General features: G+C 43.7%; 1 protein-coding gene across 1 annotated transcript in view; it reads right to left on the minus strand.

The window, feature by feature from the left end:
• LOC148025738 (DNA repair protein RadA-like protein) overlaps window positions 1-19,633 on the minus strand; it is a 216,311-nt gene that overhangs the window by 33,018 nt on the left and 163,660 nt on the right. The window contains exons 11-12 of the mRNA XM_087692964.1: window positions 15,809-15,889; window positions 3,941-3,979 (exon numbers count right to left, since the gene is read on the minus strand). Coding sequence (XP_087549090.1) covers window positions 3,941-3,979; window positions 15,809-15,889 — 120 coding nt within the window. The remainder of the gene's footprint in view (window positions 1-3,940; window positions 3,980-15,808; window positions 15,890-19,633) is intronic.

Below are 19,633 nucleotides of genomic sequence, written 5' to 3' on the forward strand. Positions count from 1 at the left end.
GATGCAAGCTTTTACATTCATCCTTGGATATCTTGCACCATTGGATGTGTGGAATGATGGCTTTCTGAATAGATAAAGCGATTAAGACATGCGCTTGGGCATCATGGCCATCCCATTGAATCTGATCTTGAGTGGGAGGCATTGTCAAAGAAGAAGGTGATTCATCATCATGAAAGCCATCTTGCGATATGGAAGTGGGAGGTGGTGCCAATGTTGGAGAGGCTTTGCTCGGTGCCGTTGGCAATATGCCATAAATTCTTCGCAACAAGAACATGTCGCATCATGTAAGCCCACATTGGATAGTTGGTGTCATCGAGCTTGCCATCAATGCCAAGCATGCCCAACAAATCATTATCATTGCTGGTCATGAGTGGAATTCAGCAATAAAATAATATTTACCAAAGTGAAGAGAGAGAATAAACACCCGAATAATAATAAATCATTGATAGAAGATATTTTGCCCACCTCAATGAAGTCAAATAATATAAAGAATAATTGTTTTTTTTGTTTTTTTTTTCGCTGAGGAGAGAGGAAAATATGCAAAAAATAATCATGTTAAAAAATAAATATTACCCGATTGAGATGGTGATCAGCAATATGCTGAAATCAAATATTAATGCCTGGAAATGCTCCCATAATGCGGACAACAATAGAATATACTGTAAATTCACCCAATGATATGCCAAAATAATCAAATTTATCTTCAATGTCAGGAACCAACAAGGCCAACAGCCAAATAATATCATTTTGGAGCACGCCGAGGGCGAAGAAAACAAATTGAGGGAAAACCCCCAATTTTGGACGTCTTGGTGGTGGAATTGGACACAAGCCTCAAATTTTACTTGAAAAATGAAGAGAAATTGAAGAAATTGGATAAATTTTTTATCCAAATGTTGTCGAATTCTATGTCAAAAAGGTGGATTGAGCCTTGATAATGATGAAACTTCATAAATTTCACAAAAGCCCCAAAGTTTTTGAAGAAATTGGGCTTGAATGAGGAAAAGCCCTAAATTTCATTAATAAACTGAAGAGAAATTTGATAACTCTGTAATATATTTATCCGAAAGATGCCGAACATTGTGTCGGGTGATGAATTGAGCCTCGATGACGATGAAGAATGCAGAATTCTTGAAAAGCCCCAAAATTTTGATGAAATTTGGGGAAAATTTGACTAATCTTGTGAAGAGCCCCAAAAATTGTTGACGACATTGCTGAATTTCTTCAATTTGATGAAGAATTTGGTTGAATTGATGAAATACCCCAAATTCTTTGTGCAAATTCGGACTAAATGGGAGATTTGATGAAAATCCCCAATTTTCGCACCAACTGTGCTTAGATGGGGCAAATGGCAGAAACAAGGGCTTGCTAGAATAACAGAATGGGTAAATAATGTATTTGTTTAAAGTTTTGAAGCCTTTCAATACGCTTTAATATGTCGGCTCAATTGGAGGCAAGACGGAAAAATGTCGGTGATCTGGAGCGACTCACGAGATGTGTCGGCAAAAGTGATAGGCGACGTGACTGACATGCGGCGAGGTCGACTTGTAGGAGTGACGCGTCGACTAGGTAGCGGCTTGGCGTGACAAAGCTGGCGGCGAATCTGTAGGGCAGCGTGCAAATTGCCCACTGGCAGGCAACGTTTTTGGCGTGATGGGGCGCGTGGCGGCAAAAACGGACAGATCTGCAGCGAGCGTGGCACGTCACGGGGCTGATAGGCAAGCCTCTCGGCTGAAGCGTGTCGAGTGTTAGTGAGTCGACGGCGAAGATGGCGCACAAAGTGTGCAATTGCCAATGAAACTTCAGCCGGCGTAGGGGCCAATGGCTCATGGGGCAGCCAGTCGAGGTGTGGCGCCTAATGGCAATGGCTACAAGAAAACGTCGTCAGCCATGGCGAGGGCGATGAATGAAAGCCGCTCTGATACAATTGTTGGCCCAAGCGTGGAGTGATTGTGGGATCAATTTAATGGGAAAGTGAACAAGAATGAAAGAATTAATCGATGCACAACAATACTCAATCACAAATGAGAAGTAATGAATTAATATGTGAGAGAGAGAGAGAGAGAGAGAGAGAGAGAGAGAGACTAACACTTTAGGCAATCACATTGAATAATGCTACACTCGTGCAAAATGAGGCAAAAAGTGTCTTTAAATAATAAAATATGAAACCCTAACAGCTTCATCGTCATAGGGAACCCTAAAATAAACCCTAACCCTACCGTCACTTAGTTCTAGGACACTAGGGGCAACAACTGCATTTAATGATAATTTAAATTAAATGCTTAGGGAGCCAGGATCATGGATCAAAGGGCATCAATGCGTAGCCCACAAGATGGCCTACAAAAGGAGATTTTGGGCTTATCAAAGGAGGTCTCTTAAAAGATTATAGTGGAATCCAAAGAGTGGGTATTAAGGGATCCATTTCTTGGTAGGCCGTGTGCCACGGCCTACTTTGGCTACACTACTAGGCTGGGGAGGAGGATTTAGATCAGCACGATCAAAGCATAGCCAACAACCACCTCCTCTTGGCACATAGAGAGCATCTCACATTAGTTCTTATTTGATTCTTGGAGGAGGCTATGTGATAGCTTTTGGTCTGGGAAGATCTCTTGATTCCTATAGCTTGTAGCTCATAGGAGCCTCATAGTTGGCACCTAGATGGGATATGGCAAGGACCTCGTGGCATGTGTGAGATGTCATAAGCCAGAGGAGGCACCAAGATGCTGCCTATGGGATCGCCCTAGAGCTCACAAGGTATGGAGAAGAGCCGTCAAGATGATAAATCATTATATTCCATGGCATAGAAAAGACCATGGTGGCAACATAGGGAGGTTGTAGCTTGGGTCATAAATAGAGATCCAAGGAGGGTTGCAATATCTCAAGTGTATCTCCCCCTTTCGCCAACTGCTTCTCTAACAACGAGGCTAGGGCACCATCATCATGGTACTATTCATTTTCGAAGCCTTCGAAGCTTGACATTTTCCAGCCCATGGAAAGGCTGATAGCCTCAACATATTGTAATGGTTGTACTCAGGCCAAAAAAGAAGAAGAAGAAGAAGAAGAATAAGAAAGAAAGAAAGAAAAAGAAAAAGAAAAAGAAACAAAAAGAAAGAAAAAGAAAAGGAAAAGAAATGAATGGAAAAATAAGAAGCATCCACGATCACAGCACATTACCTAGGGGTCCTCAAATTAGGTACGTCTGGTGACCTTGGTCGACCGGCGTCGTCCCTAGTCCCCTAGCCCCCTACAATCACCCACAATTGTTCAGGGCACATCAAGGGCAGGACATACCTGGGGAGCTTGTCTCGCCTAGGGTTAGACCTGTCACCCATGGGCCACCGAATTGGTTGTCCACACAGCAATTGTACTTGTGATGTACTAAACTAGTCTTTATAAAGTCCCTTATGTTTTGTATTTTGTGCAAGTTAAAATAGAATTTTCTCTTTCTGAAAAAAGGAAGCTTCTAATCAATAATCATTGAGCAAGCCATCATCAAGTCTTTAGTCCAAAATAACAAAGTTTTGTATTTTGTGCAAGTTATTAATAGAATTTTCTCTTTTTGAAAGAAGGAAGCTTCTAATCAATAACCATTGAGCAAGCCATCATCAAGTCTTTAGTCCAAAATAATGCAAGATTCTGAATTTGCCTATTTCTTAATATCCTATACTATCTCGGTTTTGTGTTCCTTGCCTTGCCCATTTCCAATTCCATTTTGCTATAGTGCAAAGGCAACCTTAGCTTTAGGCATCTATTACTATTGACACCTTCAGGAAAGTAAATCATCTTTGTCATCATGGTTGTCCTGCTTTTATATTGCCCCTTGTCCCCCCCCCCCCCCCCCCCCCCCCCCAAAAAAAAAACCTCTAGCAGATCAATCACTCCTACACCCAAAAGTACACAAAGAAAAGGATGTAGACATGAAGTTAGAAGTAACAGCAGTTACCTGATTTGTAAGTTTTACCCCTGCCATTTTATGAAGTACCTGCAGTATTTTGAATCGAGTAGATTCAATCAGAAGAGAGAACAGACTGAAAAAATAAACAACCAAATTAGGAAGCTTGACAAAAATAAAATTTGTTAAATGGGCTAGAGGCACAGAGAAATCCAAACAAACCCCTTTCTGAGATAATGCTCCATATAGTGGTCATGAGGAAAATGCGGCTAGTCATGCTTGTAGGAGGAAAATGCAACTATTAATGCATGCAATGTATGGGAAAATGTATCTTGGTATGGCTGGTAGTATGCAAATTCCCATGCACAGTCACATTGCGATGGTCCAAAGTATGCAAACAAGAATGTTTCCTAATGCATCTTGTGCTCCTAGCATGTGAAGCACACATGAGGAGCTAGTCACTGGCTACAATGTTGCATATTAGTTAAGTTGGTATTGTAGTAATGTGGAAGTATAAAGCATCACAATGCTCAAGAGGGAAAAATGCCTAGAATCTAGTGGACGTTTTAAGTCAAGTAAAGCTAGAGGTAAAGTTTCCATGTGCTTCTTGGTGAAGCTTTGGCATTCTTTCACCTATGGAAGAAGGCAACTCCATGAAGGAGGGGAACTTGGTAGGTTATTCTCAGTGATGCACTCTAGGTTAATGTGTTTCAGCTAGAGCTGATTTTGGATCGGGCTCTTTCAAGTTCAACAAAGCATAGAAGGTCCAGAGTATGGCTTGATGCTCAAGGGGAAGGTTGCACCTCCATTCCCCTAGTGATGGACAACTCGATTATGGAGTGGATCTTAGATGTATTTGGCTTGTATCTAGGGTATTGTATGCTAGTAGATGTTTGCCTTAGGCACCAATTGATATATTTCGAGGTCTTGGGTCCCACATTGTGAAATAATTGACATGTACCTCACACGTGCAAGTCACATTTGTACATTTGATTAACTTTTAATCAAAGGCTAATCGAAGTGCTAAAATTTCATGACATTGAAATTTTTCATCCTTGTGACAAACCACCCCCTTCAAATCCTTGCAATCATCCTTGATTGCACTGCAATGTGCTAAAGCATCCATTGCCACTATTGGAAATACATACTCGCATTGTAATCAAACATGTACACCTATTTTTGAACCATGCTCGTGCCCTTTGCATATGAAATTCCATTCACTTAATGCTCATCGCAATGATGCACTGCATGATACTCATGTAAGGTATACATCAACTGCAAACCACATGTAACTTATGCAATTGTAACTCTCTTGTATCACCTACAAATTTATATTGCATGCAGTCCATGTATCCCATACATGCCTTGCAAATGCAAATTACATCCGAATATACATTCCATGTATTCCATACATACTAGCAACTTTGCAAATGTACAGTTTCAAAGCCTAGGTGCATACCGTACACATCGGCATACCAAATCATAATGACTAGTATATGTTTATACTAGGTGGTACCCGGTGTGAGATTTTGACCTAGACCAATTTATTGGCCACTAATGTGAATGTTGACATTAGAGACTAGACATAATTAATTAAATAATGCCAATCTAAGGACTAATAACTAATCAAGGACACTTGGATGATAAATTAGCCTAGCCAATCTAGTTATTGGCCGATGGAATTATTTTTTTGAGCATTAAAATAATTATTAAAATAATTTTAAAAAATTTCAAAAATTAATTTAATAAGTTGGATAATGCTAGAGAATGGGATCAGAAGACTACCACTTGCCAAAACTTGCCCGTGCAAGTGAAAAGAAGGCTATTAGAGAGCAAAGAGATGCTGCGGATGAGATTTGCAACCACCAAGGATCAATCCTACAGCAAGTCACAACGATTTGGAGCTCTCCACGAGCAAGTGATAGCAGCCCAAGGTTCTTCTAGGGTAGATAACAACAAACAAGAAGGAGTAGCAGTCTTTTTGGTGGTCCTAAGCTGTAGGTGATAGCTTCCATGGTTGTTTGAGTAGGGCAGCATCAAATTTTTAGCATTTCTCACCATGAAACTTTGAAATTTCTCTTTTCACCCAACCATCTCTCAAGTTATCTAAGCCAAATCTAGCCATTTGAGTCATAAGAGGTGGAGATATTGGAAAATCTCTGCTGATAATCACACATATAATTAGGAGCAAGTGCTCCACCCCACTACATATTATCAAAGTAGAGATGGGGGCAACAATTATGGAGACACTCTTTGGTGCAATGACTTTTGGGCATAAACTATGGGAGTTTCAATGCTATAGATACTTTAGATTTGCATTGAGTCTATCTAGACAGCTAGCAACAACTATTGGTTTTCACAAATGACTATTGGGATGAGCTTGCATGGTTTGGATATTGACTGTGGTCTTCCACCTTCTGACTTTAGCCTTGACCACCCTACACTCGCTCTTAGCTGATTAGAGCTGATATCTTGAGGATTGAGATAGCAAGGACATGGACCCACCCACCACTCTCTCTATGATTGAGAATGGAGTTCTACAGGGTCACTTATGGCATCTCTGTAATAACGGATTCACCATTCGGTCATCATACATGGACATTCATCTCTCCCACAACACATAGGCTGCTATTGGATAGATTCACACCTCGTCTCACACAGTACAGATGGAGATAGACAGATGGACAGAGAGCTACCAGCTTCAAGACCAAGAGCCGCAGATGGATGAGCACTTCATATGGAGATGTGGTGGTTTTGGACCTCTTCATCGTGCTATATAGTACGCGAACCAAAGATGCGTAGGTTTCTTTCTCCTAGAGCTTCAAAGGCATCACACAACACTATTGTAAAAAAGGAGGTCACCTCACCCAAAGGGACCCACATGAAGAGCAAGGACATACTTTTTTCATAGATTAGACCCTATTGACACTGCTAGCCTAGTAGAGATGGAGCCACCCTGCTAAACACCTTATATTCCACACCATCGAGTCACATTGGACAAAGCCATTTCACTTCTCTGAGCATGATGACCCCATCTACTAGAACACGGAGGAGGTTACACCACAACCGTATCAAAACCATCATCACCAAACATAGAAGACTCACAACCATGCACATCAGTCCAGCAATTAAGGACCACATCATAGCCAACATCATGTGTAGATCTTAAGATCAGCTACAACCTATGGTTTCCACCACTATTTCTATAAATGGTTCTGTCAAATTAGGACTTGCTTTTCATTCTGCGAATGGGGCGCTTTTTTGTGCTGTACTCTTTTTTTTTTTGCAAATAAAGTGTGGCTAATTATATTACTTTAGAAAAAACTGAATACAAGGAGGTGCACATGCTCAATATACTAGCTAGAGCTGATGCGAGGTTACAAATATATCAAGTATATAAGCCTCTCAGGGCGGTCTAGGGGGGATGGGGGCAAGAAGCCATGGAGGGGGGGTGTATCGCCAATTGGAGCTGCCTGCCTGCATCATGAAAAACAAGTCTTGGCCGCCCCAAGTGCGCATGAAATGAAAACGGAGCTCTTGATGAGCTGGAGACTCGCCTTGTAGCTGGTCCCTTCCGCCGCGGAGGGAGTGGATGATGGAGGTCTAGAGCTCTGCCAAAGTCGCTTGTACTGAAAGTCTCTCGCCGCCAAAAACCTCTTGACACGGCGCCTTCCAGATGTGCCATCCAGTAAGACTCCCTACGATCCCCCATACCTTAGAATGGTTTCCTGTGGGCTCTAGTACTACCTGGCGGATGGATAGAGACTCCAAAACGACCACTGCGCAAGACCCATCCTCAATGATGAAGATCGTGTCCTGCATCACGGCCTCATACAAAAGGTGACAGCCCTGGCTGATTGCCTATCTACAGAATGCTCCGCATGAGATACATCCTAGGCTGGGTGCTATACGGTGGAGAATGCGGCATGCTCCTCTCCACACGCGCTGCATTGCCTCACATGACCAAAGGCAGTGCTTTGGAGTTTCCAGAACCTGTTGTGTATAGCGTTTACAATCTCCATCCTTTTGCATCTGGGCTAATCAACTCCCCATCCCTACACCTCCTTGTGCTAATAGCCATAAGAAATATGAAACCCTCCTCGATCTCCAGCTGTCCCATATGTGGCACTTGAAAGTCTGCCGGAAAGCATCCGTGATATTGTGCTCCGCCCAATACCTGCTATGCGAAGGCGCCTAGTCCATGTCGTCCTGTATTAGTACGTGTCTGCCAATCCTGGTTGTGTACTCCAGGAACCTCGGTGGCTTCTTGGCAATCGCAATGGTCGGCCGTAACCACTCTCTAGGGTCCCAGTCCAGCTCATCAAGTGGCCTACCCCCCCAAATCCAAAGGCACCGCTCCTTGAGCTCCTCTCAGAACACAGAAGAGTCGAAACACCATGTCTTCTTCTGAAGGCCAACCACTCAAATCCTCCTCCATGAAAGGACACATAACCCCTCATCCTGCTGCCCTCTGTCAAGGACCACACGCCTCCCCTCCTGCATGGTGAAGAAAGTCCCATGTGGGGCGTTGCCCACTCTACTTGCCACTTGTAGAGGGATGCCTGTTGGTGAGAACCTAGCGGCCCATACCTCATCGGGCTCTATCGGCTCTCGTATCGAGGGATCAAGCCACTCCTGAGGTATGATTGCGTCAATCTCCCTTCTCCTTAGCTCAACTCCTTTCTGGCAACCTGATGCTCATTGCAGCACCTCTTGGTCCGCCATCCTGTACACCTCCCGCCACGTCCTAATGGTATGAGTCGGGCCAGCCTCCCAACAAGCCCACTAGATGTGGGGGTGCTCGCCCATCTGTACCCCCTCCCGATCTCTGACCTGGGGGTTCCAGATCACCGATTGGCGGTCTCCTCTTGGCAACCGGGGGGGTCTGAATAAGAGTCTTACTATGGAGGCCCTGCCACACCCAAAGTAGGCTGCGGAGGAAGGAGGATTTGGGGGGCGTGATTTGGGCCGTTGTGAAGATCAATCTCAAGGATAGCCTCCAATCACCACCAAGCCTCGGTGTGCACTCTTGGAGGCCCTCTTGCGATATGACCTTTCATGTTTGCCCACCTGGTGTGAGACTGCGAGCTACTAGCTTTTCCAAAAGGACCAGACTCTAATACTTTGGGTCTATGATCCATGGAACCCATGGAATTGTCGGGCCCAGCCCAGAGAAAATTCCGCACTAGGCGACGGAGTTGAACTACATAGAACAAGGAAAAACACCAATACGAGGCAATGTACCAGGCCGTCGCTAGGAGGGCCTGGTTAACCACGAGGGCTCAACTTGCTAGGAAAAGGCGAGCAGTACTCCAATAAGTTAGCTTCCACTGAATAGAGTTGACAGGAAGAAATTGCTAGGCAGGAGTGGTGTTGAGTCCTTCATGGAACCCTAAGTAGTGGACGGTTTGCTCTCTACACACCCATATAAATCCCAAGTGGACGTCCCTCTCAGTGCTAGAGTCTGGGTCCGTAAGGAAACCAACTGACTTTTGCCAGTTGATTTTTGCTCCTGCTACAGTGCAGAACATCTCGAGAGCTAGTCTCACTCTCTCCAACATCAGCTCATCGTTCTCTATATATAGTGTTGTATCATCTGCATACTTTGAGTCTAGTAGCTTCGTCTTCTCTCTCACAGAAAGTTGGAGGCCACGTAACCCGCTCACACGTGAACTGAGGAAGTACGACATTGCCTCTGCAAAGAGTAGGAATAGATACGGGCCTAGAGGGCAGGGGGCAGCCCTGCCGAATTGATCTCTCCAGCCCAAAGTCCTCCCCTTGCTTGCCTTCTATGAGAAGCCTGCTCGTAGCCAATCTGTAAAGTGCTAAGGCCTTGCGGATCCATGCTTGGGGGAAGCCCAGCCTCACCATGGTGTAAAATATTACACGGCGTAGCGAACAGAATCTGAGAAAGAGATAGAGAGTACACAACAGATAAGAGGAGAATCAGTAAATTCTTTAACTCCAAACAACTGATACAAAGATGGCTCTGTCCACCCGTGCGCTTCCACTGTGTGAAACTTAGATGGCGATCTAGACAGAAGATAGGTGAAGAGCTTAAGGCTAGCTGGAATAACAGCTCTGACTGGGTGAAAGATGAGTGTAAGATGGCTGCGAAGGGGTTTAGCTTTTATAGCCCGCAAAGGTCGTTAGGTCGGCCTGCTGACCGACCTACCATATGAGCCTCCACTAGTCGGCCAGGGAATATTCCAGGGAATATTACCTTTACCATCGGGCCGGGGGCGCTGCCCCCGGACCCCCACTAGGGGGGCCGCTGGCCGCTGACCCCCCTGGGACCCCACAATAGGGACCCCTTTTAACTCCCTTACCACGCAACTCAATGCAATGTGCCTCGAGTTGCTACCAGCTTAACCACTCCGTCTAACCCAAAGATTAGACCCACAACAGTCACCTTTTTGCCATCCGGTCACATAGACCTCATCTGATATACAAGTCAGGACTCAACCAATGTCCGAGCTCACATTTGGCTTCTCCTCATAATGGGGGCCTTACAACTTTGAGCACCATGGATCATTGGTAGCACCTAATGAGGGTGGGGCATTGATCATATCTAACAATGGTGCCCTCTAAGAAGTCCCAATCAACCCTGTCATAGGCTTTCTCGAAATCCAGGAGTAGTACCGCCAGTCCTTGACCACTGTGCTGGGCCTACTCTGTCGCCTCAAAGGAGGTGAAGACATTATCTAGGATGCTCCTATTTTTTTGTCATGAATGATGTCTGGAAGCACAGGGGGGAGTCGCCTACCAATCATCTTGGCCAGTGCCTTATAGCCCACTGACAACAAGGTGATTGGGCTTCCCCTTTAGGGAGGAGACTGATAAGACCTACCAATAGACTCCCTAGCATCCGGTCTGAGCTCAAAATCTCCTAGAAGGCCAACAATAGGGGTCCTTCACCACCTCCCAATAGGTAGTGAAGAAGGCCTTGGAAAGGCCATCCTGTCTCGGGCATTTCTGCCCATCTTGTGCATGGAAAGCCTCCTCTAGTTTCTTCTCAGTGAAGGGGTCTAGAAGGGAGCATCCCATCTTCTTTGTGATGAGGGACGAGATGTGATCCCAGACCTGCTGTCTGCACCGCTGTCCTCTAGCTGAGATTGTCTCCTGCTGGAAAAGGCGTGTGTAGTAGTCAATGGCAAAGAACATAAATCCATCGTGTATACTAGATGACATATCAAGCAAGCCACGGGGGATACATCCACACCAATAGGGTAACCCAAGTGTCGAGTAATATCTCCTTTAGAAATCACAACTCCTTGCCAACCCAACACTTGTAAATCTCTCTCCGTAGAAGAAAACAGTGCAGACTTTTGGATATTGGTATGAAGTCCCGACACTAAAGCAAAGAGATTCCACATAGCCATTGCGCGATTAACATTAGTACGATCAACCTTTAGAAACATAAAGAAATCATCCGCCAAAGATTGAACCAAAAGTTGGGCACCACTCAAAAGAGAAAAACCAATAATCTCGCCTTCATCAACCAACTTATCCAACTATGAGAGCATTGGGTGAGTGACCAAAGCGAATAGAAAGGGCCAGAGAGGATAGCCTTGCCGAAGACACCAAGACAAGGAAATTTCATTTGTGATCCCTCCATTAAGTGCAATATGAGCCACAACACCCTCACTAATGGTATCAACAAGGGAAGTCATGTCAGGACCAACTCCCATGGTGGACATCAACTGTCGTCCAACTGATAGAATCAAATGCCTTTTTAAGATTAAGTTGAACATAACAACTTGCTAGCTTGAAGCTTTGGCATAATCAATCCCCAAGAGAACATTCAAAATGTTATGCATTATATATTGTCCCTTGATGAAACCATATTGCCGTGGATGAACCAAGTGCGAGAATACTTTCTGCAATCTATTTGCAATAATTTTAGAGAAGATTTTATACAAGGAACCCATGATAGAAATTGGTCTCCATTGTTTCAAAGAGGTTGGAGAAGGAACCTCAGGCAATAACCGAATCACAGCAATCTTCCAATTTGAAGGCATCCTACTAGAAGTTAAGACTTGCTGACACACATGAGTTAATCGGTCATTAAGCTGCTCAATATGGATCAAAGAAAGCTCATTAGAAAGCCTATCCCAGCCAGGCTTTTCCTTCATGGTAAAGGGAGAGCACATCCTCCACTTCAGCCTTTGTGATATCAGCCTCCATCAAATCAATCCATTCAGGCTTAACTTGATTACTAACCAAATCGCAAATGTATCGATGAGAAAAGTGAACAACATCCGAAAGAATCTCCTATGGTCCCAACAAAGATTTATAATAAGTAACACACATTTGGATGATGGATGTAGGATGAGCCACCATAAAACCTTGCCTGTCCAACAAATGCACAATATTTTCCCGAGCGTATTTTTGGCGTAAACGAGCAAAAAACTAATGAGATTGACAGTTATTATCATATAAGGCTTCTGCTTGGGCCAGCAATTTATATTTAGCATATTGCTCCTCCTGAAGAGATTGAACTCTACATTTCAACCATTCAATGCATGTGAGCAAGTCATCAATGGTATCCCCTGACTGACACATAGACAACGAGTGAGCCAACAAAGTTTGTGAATACTGCAATTCAGCTCAAAAAGAAGAAGCATGCTGAATACCATACTAACAGGAGAACTCTTGTGCATTATCCCTAAAAATAGCCCATGCTTCCATCCCTCCAGATAGGACCCCAGAGCTAAAAGAAGCAATCAATTGTTGGATACATTCCAAAAACTAATTTTGCAGCAAAGAACATTGGTTGAAACATAGAGGCAAATGAGCAAGCAAAGCCTTAAAGGCATGAACAAGCTTGTGGGTCAAATCCAATGCCAAAGGATAGTGATCTGACAAGACATGCTATTGCTCCACCCACATATCTATCAAGTCTGGCCTAGGTGTTTGGATTCTGAAGAGAGCGATAAGTATATCCAAACTGTGAAGGATGCAACCAGGACGAGATGTCCTGTTTCAAAGACATAGCTGCCAATCCATCCCAAGCCTGCCGCTCAAGACCATCCATGACCGAATGTGGTGAGGTTGCTTGATCTGCAGATACACATGCATTAAAACCACCCATAACAAAACCTTGACAAGCCATGGAAAGGCAATGCAAGTCATCCCAAAGCTGATGGCATTCGCGAGCAATAGAAGGAGCATACACGTACACCAGCCATAAAGCCTCCCCCTCATATATGATTTCCAGCATCATAAATCTGCCACGAGAGTTCTGAGAAACCAAGGAAGGTTGCACGGAAGATCTAACAACTAACATAACTCCAAATTTCTGTGGAGGCCAACCACTAAAAAACACTCTATAATCCTTGTATACATAAGAAGATCCTGCCAAAGCATATTGTTTGTGGTCCACAGCACAAAAAACATCCCAATTACCAGCTAACGCAATTCTCCACAACCAATACTACTTACTACACGACGAAATACCTTTAACATTCCATAAAGCAAGTCTCATGGTAATCAACAAGAGAAATCTACTGAGTCACCACTTTCCCTTTCCCTTTAACATCCATAGCTTTTGCATCTTGAAATCTCTCCATCTTACTACGGATCACATCTACAAGATCCGCCCTCTACAAATTAACAAAGGAAGCACGAGAAGGAAACTATTGTTGCTCAGAAAGGAAAACATCTGGAGGAGGCACAAGCCTCCCATGCGTGTCAAAATGCAAAGTAGAATCAAAAGCCCTTTCATCATCCACACCAACTGCTGCAGGTACCCGCAAAGATTGACGTTTCATATAAAAACCTTTACCTCTACGTTGAAAATTGTAAGTAATTGGTTGAGGAGATGGGTGAATTGGAGTCGAATGAGATTCCTGTCCAGCATTACGTCTAACCACAGTGACCCAAGAATCTTCCTAAGGAGGCAAATTCTGACCAACCGAGTGCAATGCACACTCAATACCAACTTGGGAGACATCCTTATTTCGATTATCATGTCCATGTAGGGCAAGAGGCACAGGAACAGCCTCTTGCTGCCAAGCCATCTGCTAAGGAGCATGCTCTCACTCTTTTTTTTTCATGAAGATAATTGAATTAAGTAAATATTTTACATCAGACCATCAGGTCGGCTTAGAATTCTCTCTCCGAAAAATATATACATCAGACCATCTGGTCAGCATTCTCACTAAATCTCTTACATTCTGTTACATCAGACCATCAGGTCATCCAAGAAAGTGACGAAAGACTATCAGGACTCTAACACAAAGAGAAAATCACGCTGCTGGTGTAGAGAGAACATGCTCTCACTCTCTCTCTCTCTCTCTGTGCTCTCACTCTTTTTTTTTTCGTGAAGATAATTAAATTAAGTAGTAAATATTTTACATCAGATCATCAGGTCGGCTTAGAAACAACAGAAAATAACAGTCATGAAGGAAAGCCTACACAGGCTCTAACACAGAAATATCACACTGAATCTCTCTCTCTCTCTCACACACACACACACACACACTCTCTCTCTCTCTCTCTCTCTCTCTCTCTCTCTCTCTCTGTGTCTGTATTGCTGAACTCAATCTGTGTGTGCCTATCCTCTCACTGCTGAGGTCACACATCAGCTGAAACCACAGATCTCTGTCTGCTGTGTCAGAAACCTGCACATCTATGTGCCAGAACTGAGAGCAGCAGTGCTGTTTAGGGCTGTGCAGGTCTGCCCTTCAATCTCTCTGCAGGTTGTCACCTGAATAACACCCACCACCTTCTCTCCCAACCGCCAGGTCACAGTTGCAGACCGACACCCTTTTGGCCTTCTTCTGCTGCTGTGCGGCTCTGCAAGTACAGTAAATGAATGAGGCGGATATTGACTGAGGAACAGGGCAGGATAAAAGCACAGGGTCACCTGCATGTTCTCTCCCGCCATTTCTTCCTCTCTCTCTCTCTCATGAAGATGCAATACTATAGAGAACTTTTCATGCACCTCACAAGTCCCTAGAGATCAGAGGATATGCAAACTGTGCCATGAGGACATAGAGACCAAGGCATTTCTTATGCAAATGTAGTCTATATGCCCAGACACGAGAGGATATCACACATTTTTCTAGGGGCACAAACTCATATGCAACAAGACTACAAGTGAAAACATACTATATAACCAACAAGGGAACCGAAGAAATAGTAGTAAGCCAAGAAAGCAGATCTTATTGAGGAAGGATATCTGCTAGCTCAATTATGTCAGGCTGCCAATGGAGAAGGCCTGTCAAACCGGCGATATAACTTTGCACTCTAGAACCAGAATCAAAGATTAATGCATTTGGCATAGTCCATATGTGCCAACAGCCCCAGTCGGGTAGTAAGTGGAAAAGAGCATTCATATGTTTCTACACAGGATCTGAGAAGTTGGGTGTCCAAAAACCGAGTGCTTTGGAAGTATCAGCCAGCCTTCCACTCAAGACCAACAATGTCGCAAAAGGCCCCCACTTTCCCCCCCCTTCTACATGATATGGATTTTCGGTTTCTCCCCCCTCAAAATTTACCATTTTTGTTTCCTTCTCAGTGTCTCCCTCAATTATGAACACAAATGGTTCATAGACAGCTGGTTTTTGACAGCACCAAAAGCTTTTAAGGCAGCCATAACACAAATAGTTCATAGCCAATATCATACCTACTGTAAGAACTCCAGCAAATCAACACCACTAAAAAGGTTCCCTTTGAAAAGGAAGCTCTTGTTAAAAGTCTCTCACTGGTAATAACTTGTTTTCTAGTCATATCCAGTCATTACTCCCAACTTGCACCCAATATACTCATGTTCCAGATTCGACACACACATCCACAGTCAGATAGTGAATACTTTCATTGTCAGAATTCTGCACCTTGACTAGTACTCAACAGCTAGCAATATATACACAGCTCTGCAACTTCAGGAAGCGAACTTGTGTTTGGTTAACTTACTGCAAGGATCAAATTCAATCGTTGTGGGTCCAGTCCATTAACTGTAACCTTACAAGCTTGAGATGAAGCAGAGCATAAAGCCTACATAAGCACAATACATTAATCAACCAAAGTACAAATCAAAGTTACAAGAAAGGATCAAGTGGACCAATTCGCAAGCATGTAAAAGTTTGAAAAAAAGGGTTAACATCCGACATGACATTTAAACAATTGTATCAAGTTTCAAGACTATTACATTTACAACAAAGGATACTTTTTTCCTGTCTGTGGTACTTGCCATGGGACAGCTCATGTACATCCACCTATAGTCCACAATAGCCAAAATGTTGTTGCATACACAATGTACACAGTATAAAGTTGAAAGACATCATGAACAATGTAAGAGAATATACAATGGCAATGGGCTTCAAATTCTACTATTTAAGATACATTAACAAGCTGAAATGTGGTTATGTCTCTTGCATGAGCATTGTGCATGATGAAACCTAGGCCTTTATCAGCATAAATAGATAATTGAGAAGGCCCAAAGTTGACCCATCTGTGTTGGTCACAAGTAGCATTACAAATAATTGATGTAAAGCCAATGTGATGCATTGCACCTCCATCGAGAAAACCTTATGGAGAGCCAATGTGATGCACTGCACCTCCATCCAGAAAACCTCACGGAGAGCCAACATGAAAGGCCCGAAGTTGACCCTTCCATGTTGGTCACAACTAGCATAACAAATATTGGATGGAGAGCCAACGTGATACACTGCACCTACATCCAGAAAACCTCATCAAGCGCACTCCTATATATCTATATCGACTGGGCCCTGACTGGGCATGGTGCATCAATCTCAACTTTGGAGAACAACTAACTGTAGGATGGGGTCCCTAAGCTTGAAGAGCCTCCGTCACACAATGAACACGAAGGCAAACTGTACCTTCAAGGGACAAATCATATCCTACAGATTGTGGCTTCAAAAAAAGCCAGAAGTTTGATATTCCTTATGAGAGAAAGTGGTTGGTGCTTTTTGCATTAGAAATAATAGGCTGCACCCAAGGGAGCATCCTTATGCCCTCCATACGTGGATCCAACCAATGGACTGCACTTGGGTTCCAAAAGATTCAGGTATTACCAGTCAGAACCTGCCGGCGGATCTTTAGAATGGTCCACAGAAGTTCTCACTACAAAAGGTGTTCGAGGAGCACAAGAGAACTTGTCATTATTTGAACGCACTGCGGGGGGCTTATCTTTACATCACACATAGGTACGTAAAGAGTCGTGGGCAGCACTAGGTATAGCAGCTGAAAGGTTGGCAGTAATCTCCTTGCTTCTTTTAGAGTGTACAATCACCCAACCCTGATCCAGGTGATCATAAGACTGCATAGGTTTTTTCCCTTTGTCTGCATTTATCAAGGCGAGGTCCTTATCATCTGGAAGACTGTCAACCATAAGATCCTCATTAATAGCCAGGGCAATCCCAGCCTTTGGAGCTGCATGCTTTTCTTGGCGTTCAGCCATAAAATGCCCCAACTGTGAACAAGAGAGACAATGGCCAGCAAAAGCGCCTCACTTTAAATGAAAATGAAATGTTGGCATGCCAAGACAATTTAGTCACAGCTAGTTAGGCCTCTTGCGAGAGGTATCCCATAACATAAACATCCGGGTACGATTTATGGCCCTTACACTGGGAGACACCAAGATCGTACTAGTGCCTGCTATACCTTCCTTTAACAAAAGCCGATACACAACAAGGCAAGCTTCCACTTCCACCCACATTGGGCACCCTTGTTGAAGCTAGCGCTGGAAATCAGCCAACTGTCGCCAAGGCACAATCATCAAAGGCACTTTAGCTAGCAAAGTATCATGGAATGTGGCTGACTTTAACACTACTTCATAAAAGCCCCATGGTCCACAAAAATCTCTTCCACACAGACACCCAACACTAGCGAGAATTCAACCAGTGGCTCATTCAAACACGTAGCTAGACATGTAATACTTGATCCTTCTATTGGATCCCTACATGGGAATCATTTTGTCTTGTACATCACCTTAGCTTCTTTTCAGCGTATAGCACTAACCATCTTCTAGCAATCACACTTGGATGTCTAATGACGATCAGCATTCTACGTGGTTGTCTCATAGGCCTATTTTGGCCTCATAAGATGTCAATATTTCTTTCTTTCTTTCTTGGATCCCACTGTGATCTTTGCAAAGTCTCCTCTAATAAGCCCAATATCTCCATCCATCTACCAAACATGTGGCTAGGTCTAGGTCAATGTGCCACTTCCTCTCAAAGTGTGTGCCACTACTCTAATCCTCTATTTGCAACACCCAATGAATGTTGTCCACTCCTCTCGCTCAAAACGGCCATGCTTCTCAACCATTAGAGTAAATGTCCTATCTATGCTACCTGCAATGACTACTAGAAAAATGTTCCCTCTAGAGAAGAGACTAATCCAAGTATAAGAGGTGCTTGTATCTATTTACCAATCTGGTAGAACTCTCTCCGACACAGCCTCAATCATAACTATGGCTTCCTTAGGCCTTGTAGTCTTTGCCTCTACACCTCCCACAGTACCTCCTCAAATACAAATCAATCTTCCATTGACACTACAACCTATGAAGAGAATCGTCCCACGATAAGTATGTACCCTATCCAAGAATGTGGCCTGAATCTAATCTCAAATCGTGACTGAAGAGAAGAGGCTGCCAACTCTTCTGTTCGATTGTAGAGAGGGGTAGTTGATGAAGCCCTAATGATATAAATCTCCATCTCTGATAATGGCATCCGTGAATTTGGCCTCAAACCTCCTCCCTAAGTCCCCAGTCCAAACCACCTAAAAAATCTAGTGGATGCTAAGCTACCATGGTCCTCTATGTGCCAATGACATAGCCTGCAATCTCCCTATCACAAGTTTCTACCAAGGGTCCTTGCTTGGAAGCAAACCCCTAACAATAAGCTTAGCCAACAAGGCTTTGCTCTAGCTATATAGGTCTATCATTCCCAACTCACCTCTCGATCAAGGCTGTATAATGCCATCCCAAGCAACCTTCACTTTGGTCGAGGGCTCTGTCTCCTCCAAATTAAACAAAATTCTTGATGAGGCCCTTCACCTAACTGATGCATGACCTAGAGAATGTTTAACAAGGAATGATGTACCACATAGTCACAAGAAGAACCTAGTAAGTGGCCACTACTCTCCCTACCAGTGAGAGTCTCTCTACGCTCCAATAAAGAAGCTTCTATGTTATGTTAAGGAGAGATACCAGCTCCTACTCTCAGCTAATGTCAATCCCCACATAATATCCAAGATATCTCACTGCAGTCCTACGAGGAACCCACGTGAAATCCTCATGTGATCACCACTATGGGTGCCTAGTGTCCCATACCCAAAATCCACACGACTTGTGTCAATTAACTAAGACATCTGTTGCTTTGCAAAATATCTCCATGGCTGATACAAAGGCTTTAAAAATACTCTCATCCCCGTCTGGATAGGCTGTTATGTCAACCACAAACTCCACTTCAAGAAGCTTCCCAAAGTCAAGGATGGGTATTTTGTTGCCTTTGACACCTATAGATCTATCTCTCAAGGAGCTCATGGCCTCTACTACAAATAAGAAGAAGAAGAGTGCTAGTGGACAGCCCTACCTAACTAATGTTTGAATGTTGAATGTTGGCTACCAAAGAAGGGATCAACATTGGGTCTTCACCCGATGAGCTGAGAGTTTGAGAAACAATGGTACGTCTACACATGCTGCATATCTTGGGTAGCACATTGTGCAACTACCTGTATGCGTTATGTCGCATCTATTTGCAGTGCTGCAACAATCAA

This window comes from Lygodium microphyllum, chromosome 14, assembly GCF_053477565.2.
Source record: "Lygodium microphyllum isolate KBCC chromosome 14, Lygodium_microphyllum_v1.1.10, whole genome shotgun sequence".
NCBI lineage: Eukaryota > Viridiplantae > Streptophyta > Polypodiopsida > Schizaeales > Lygodiaceae > Lygodium > Lygodium microphyllum.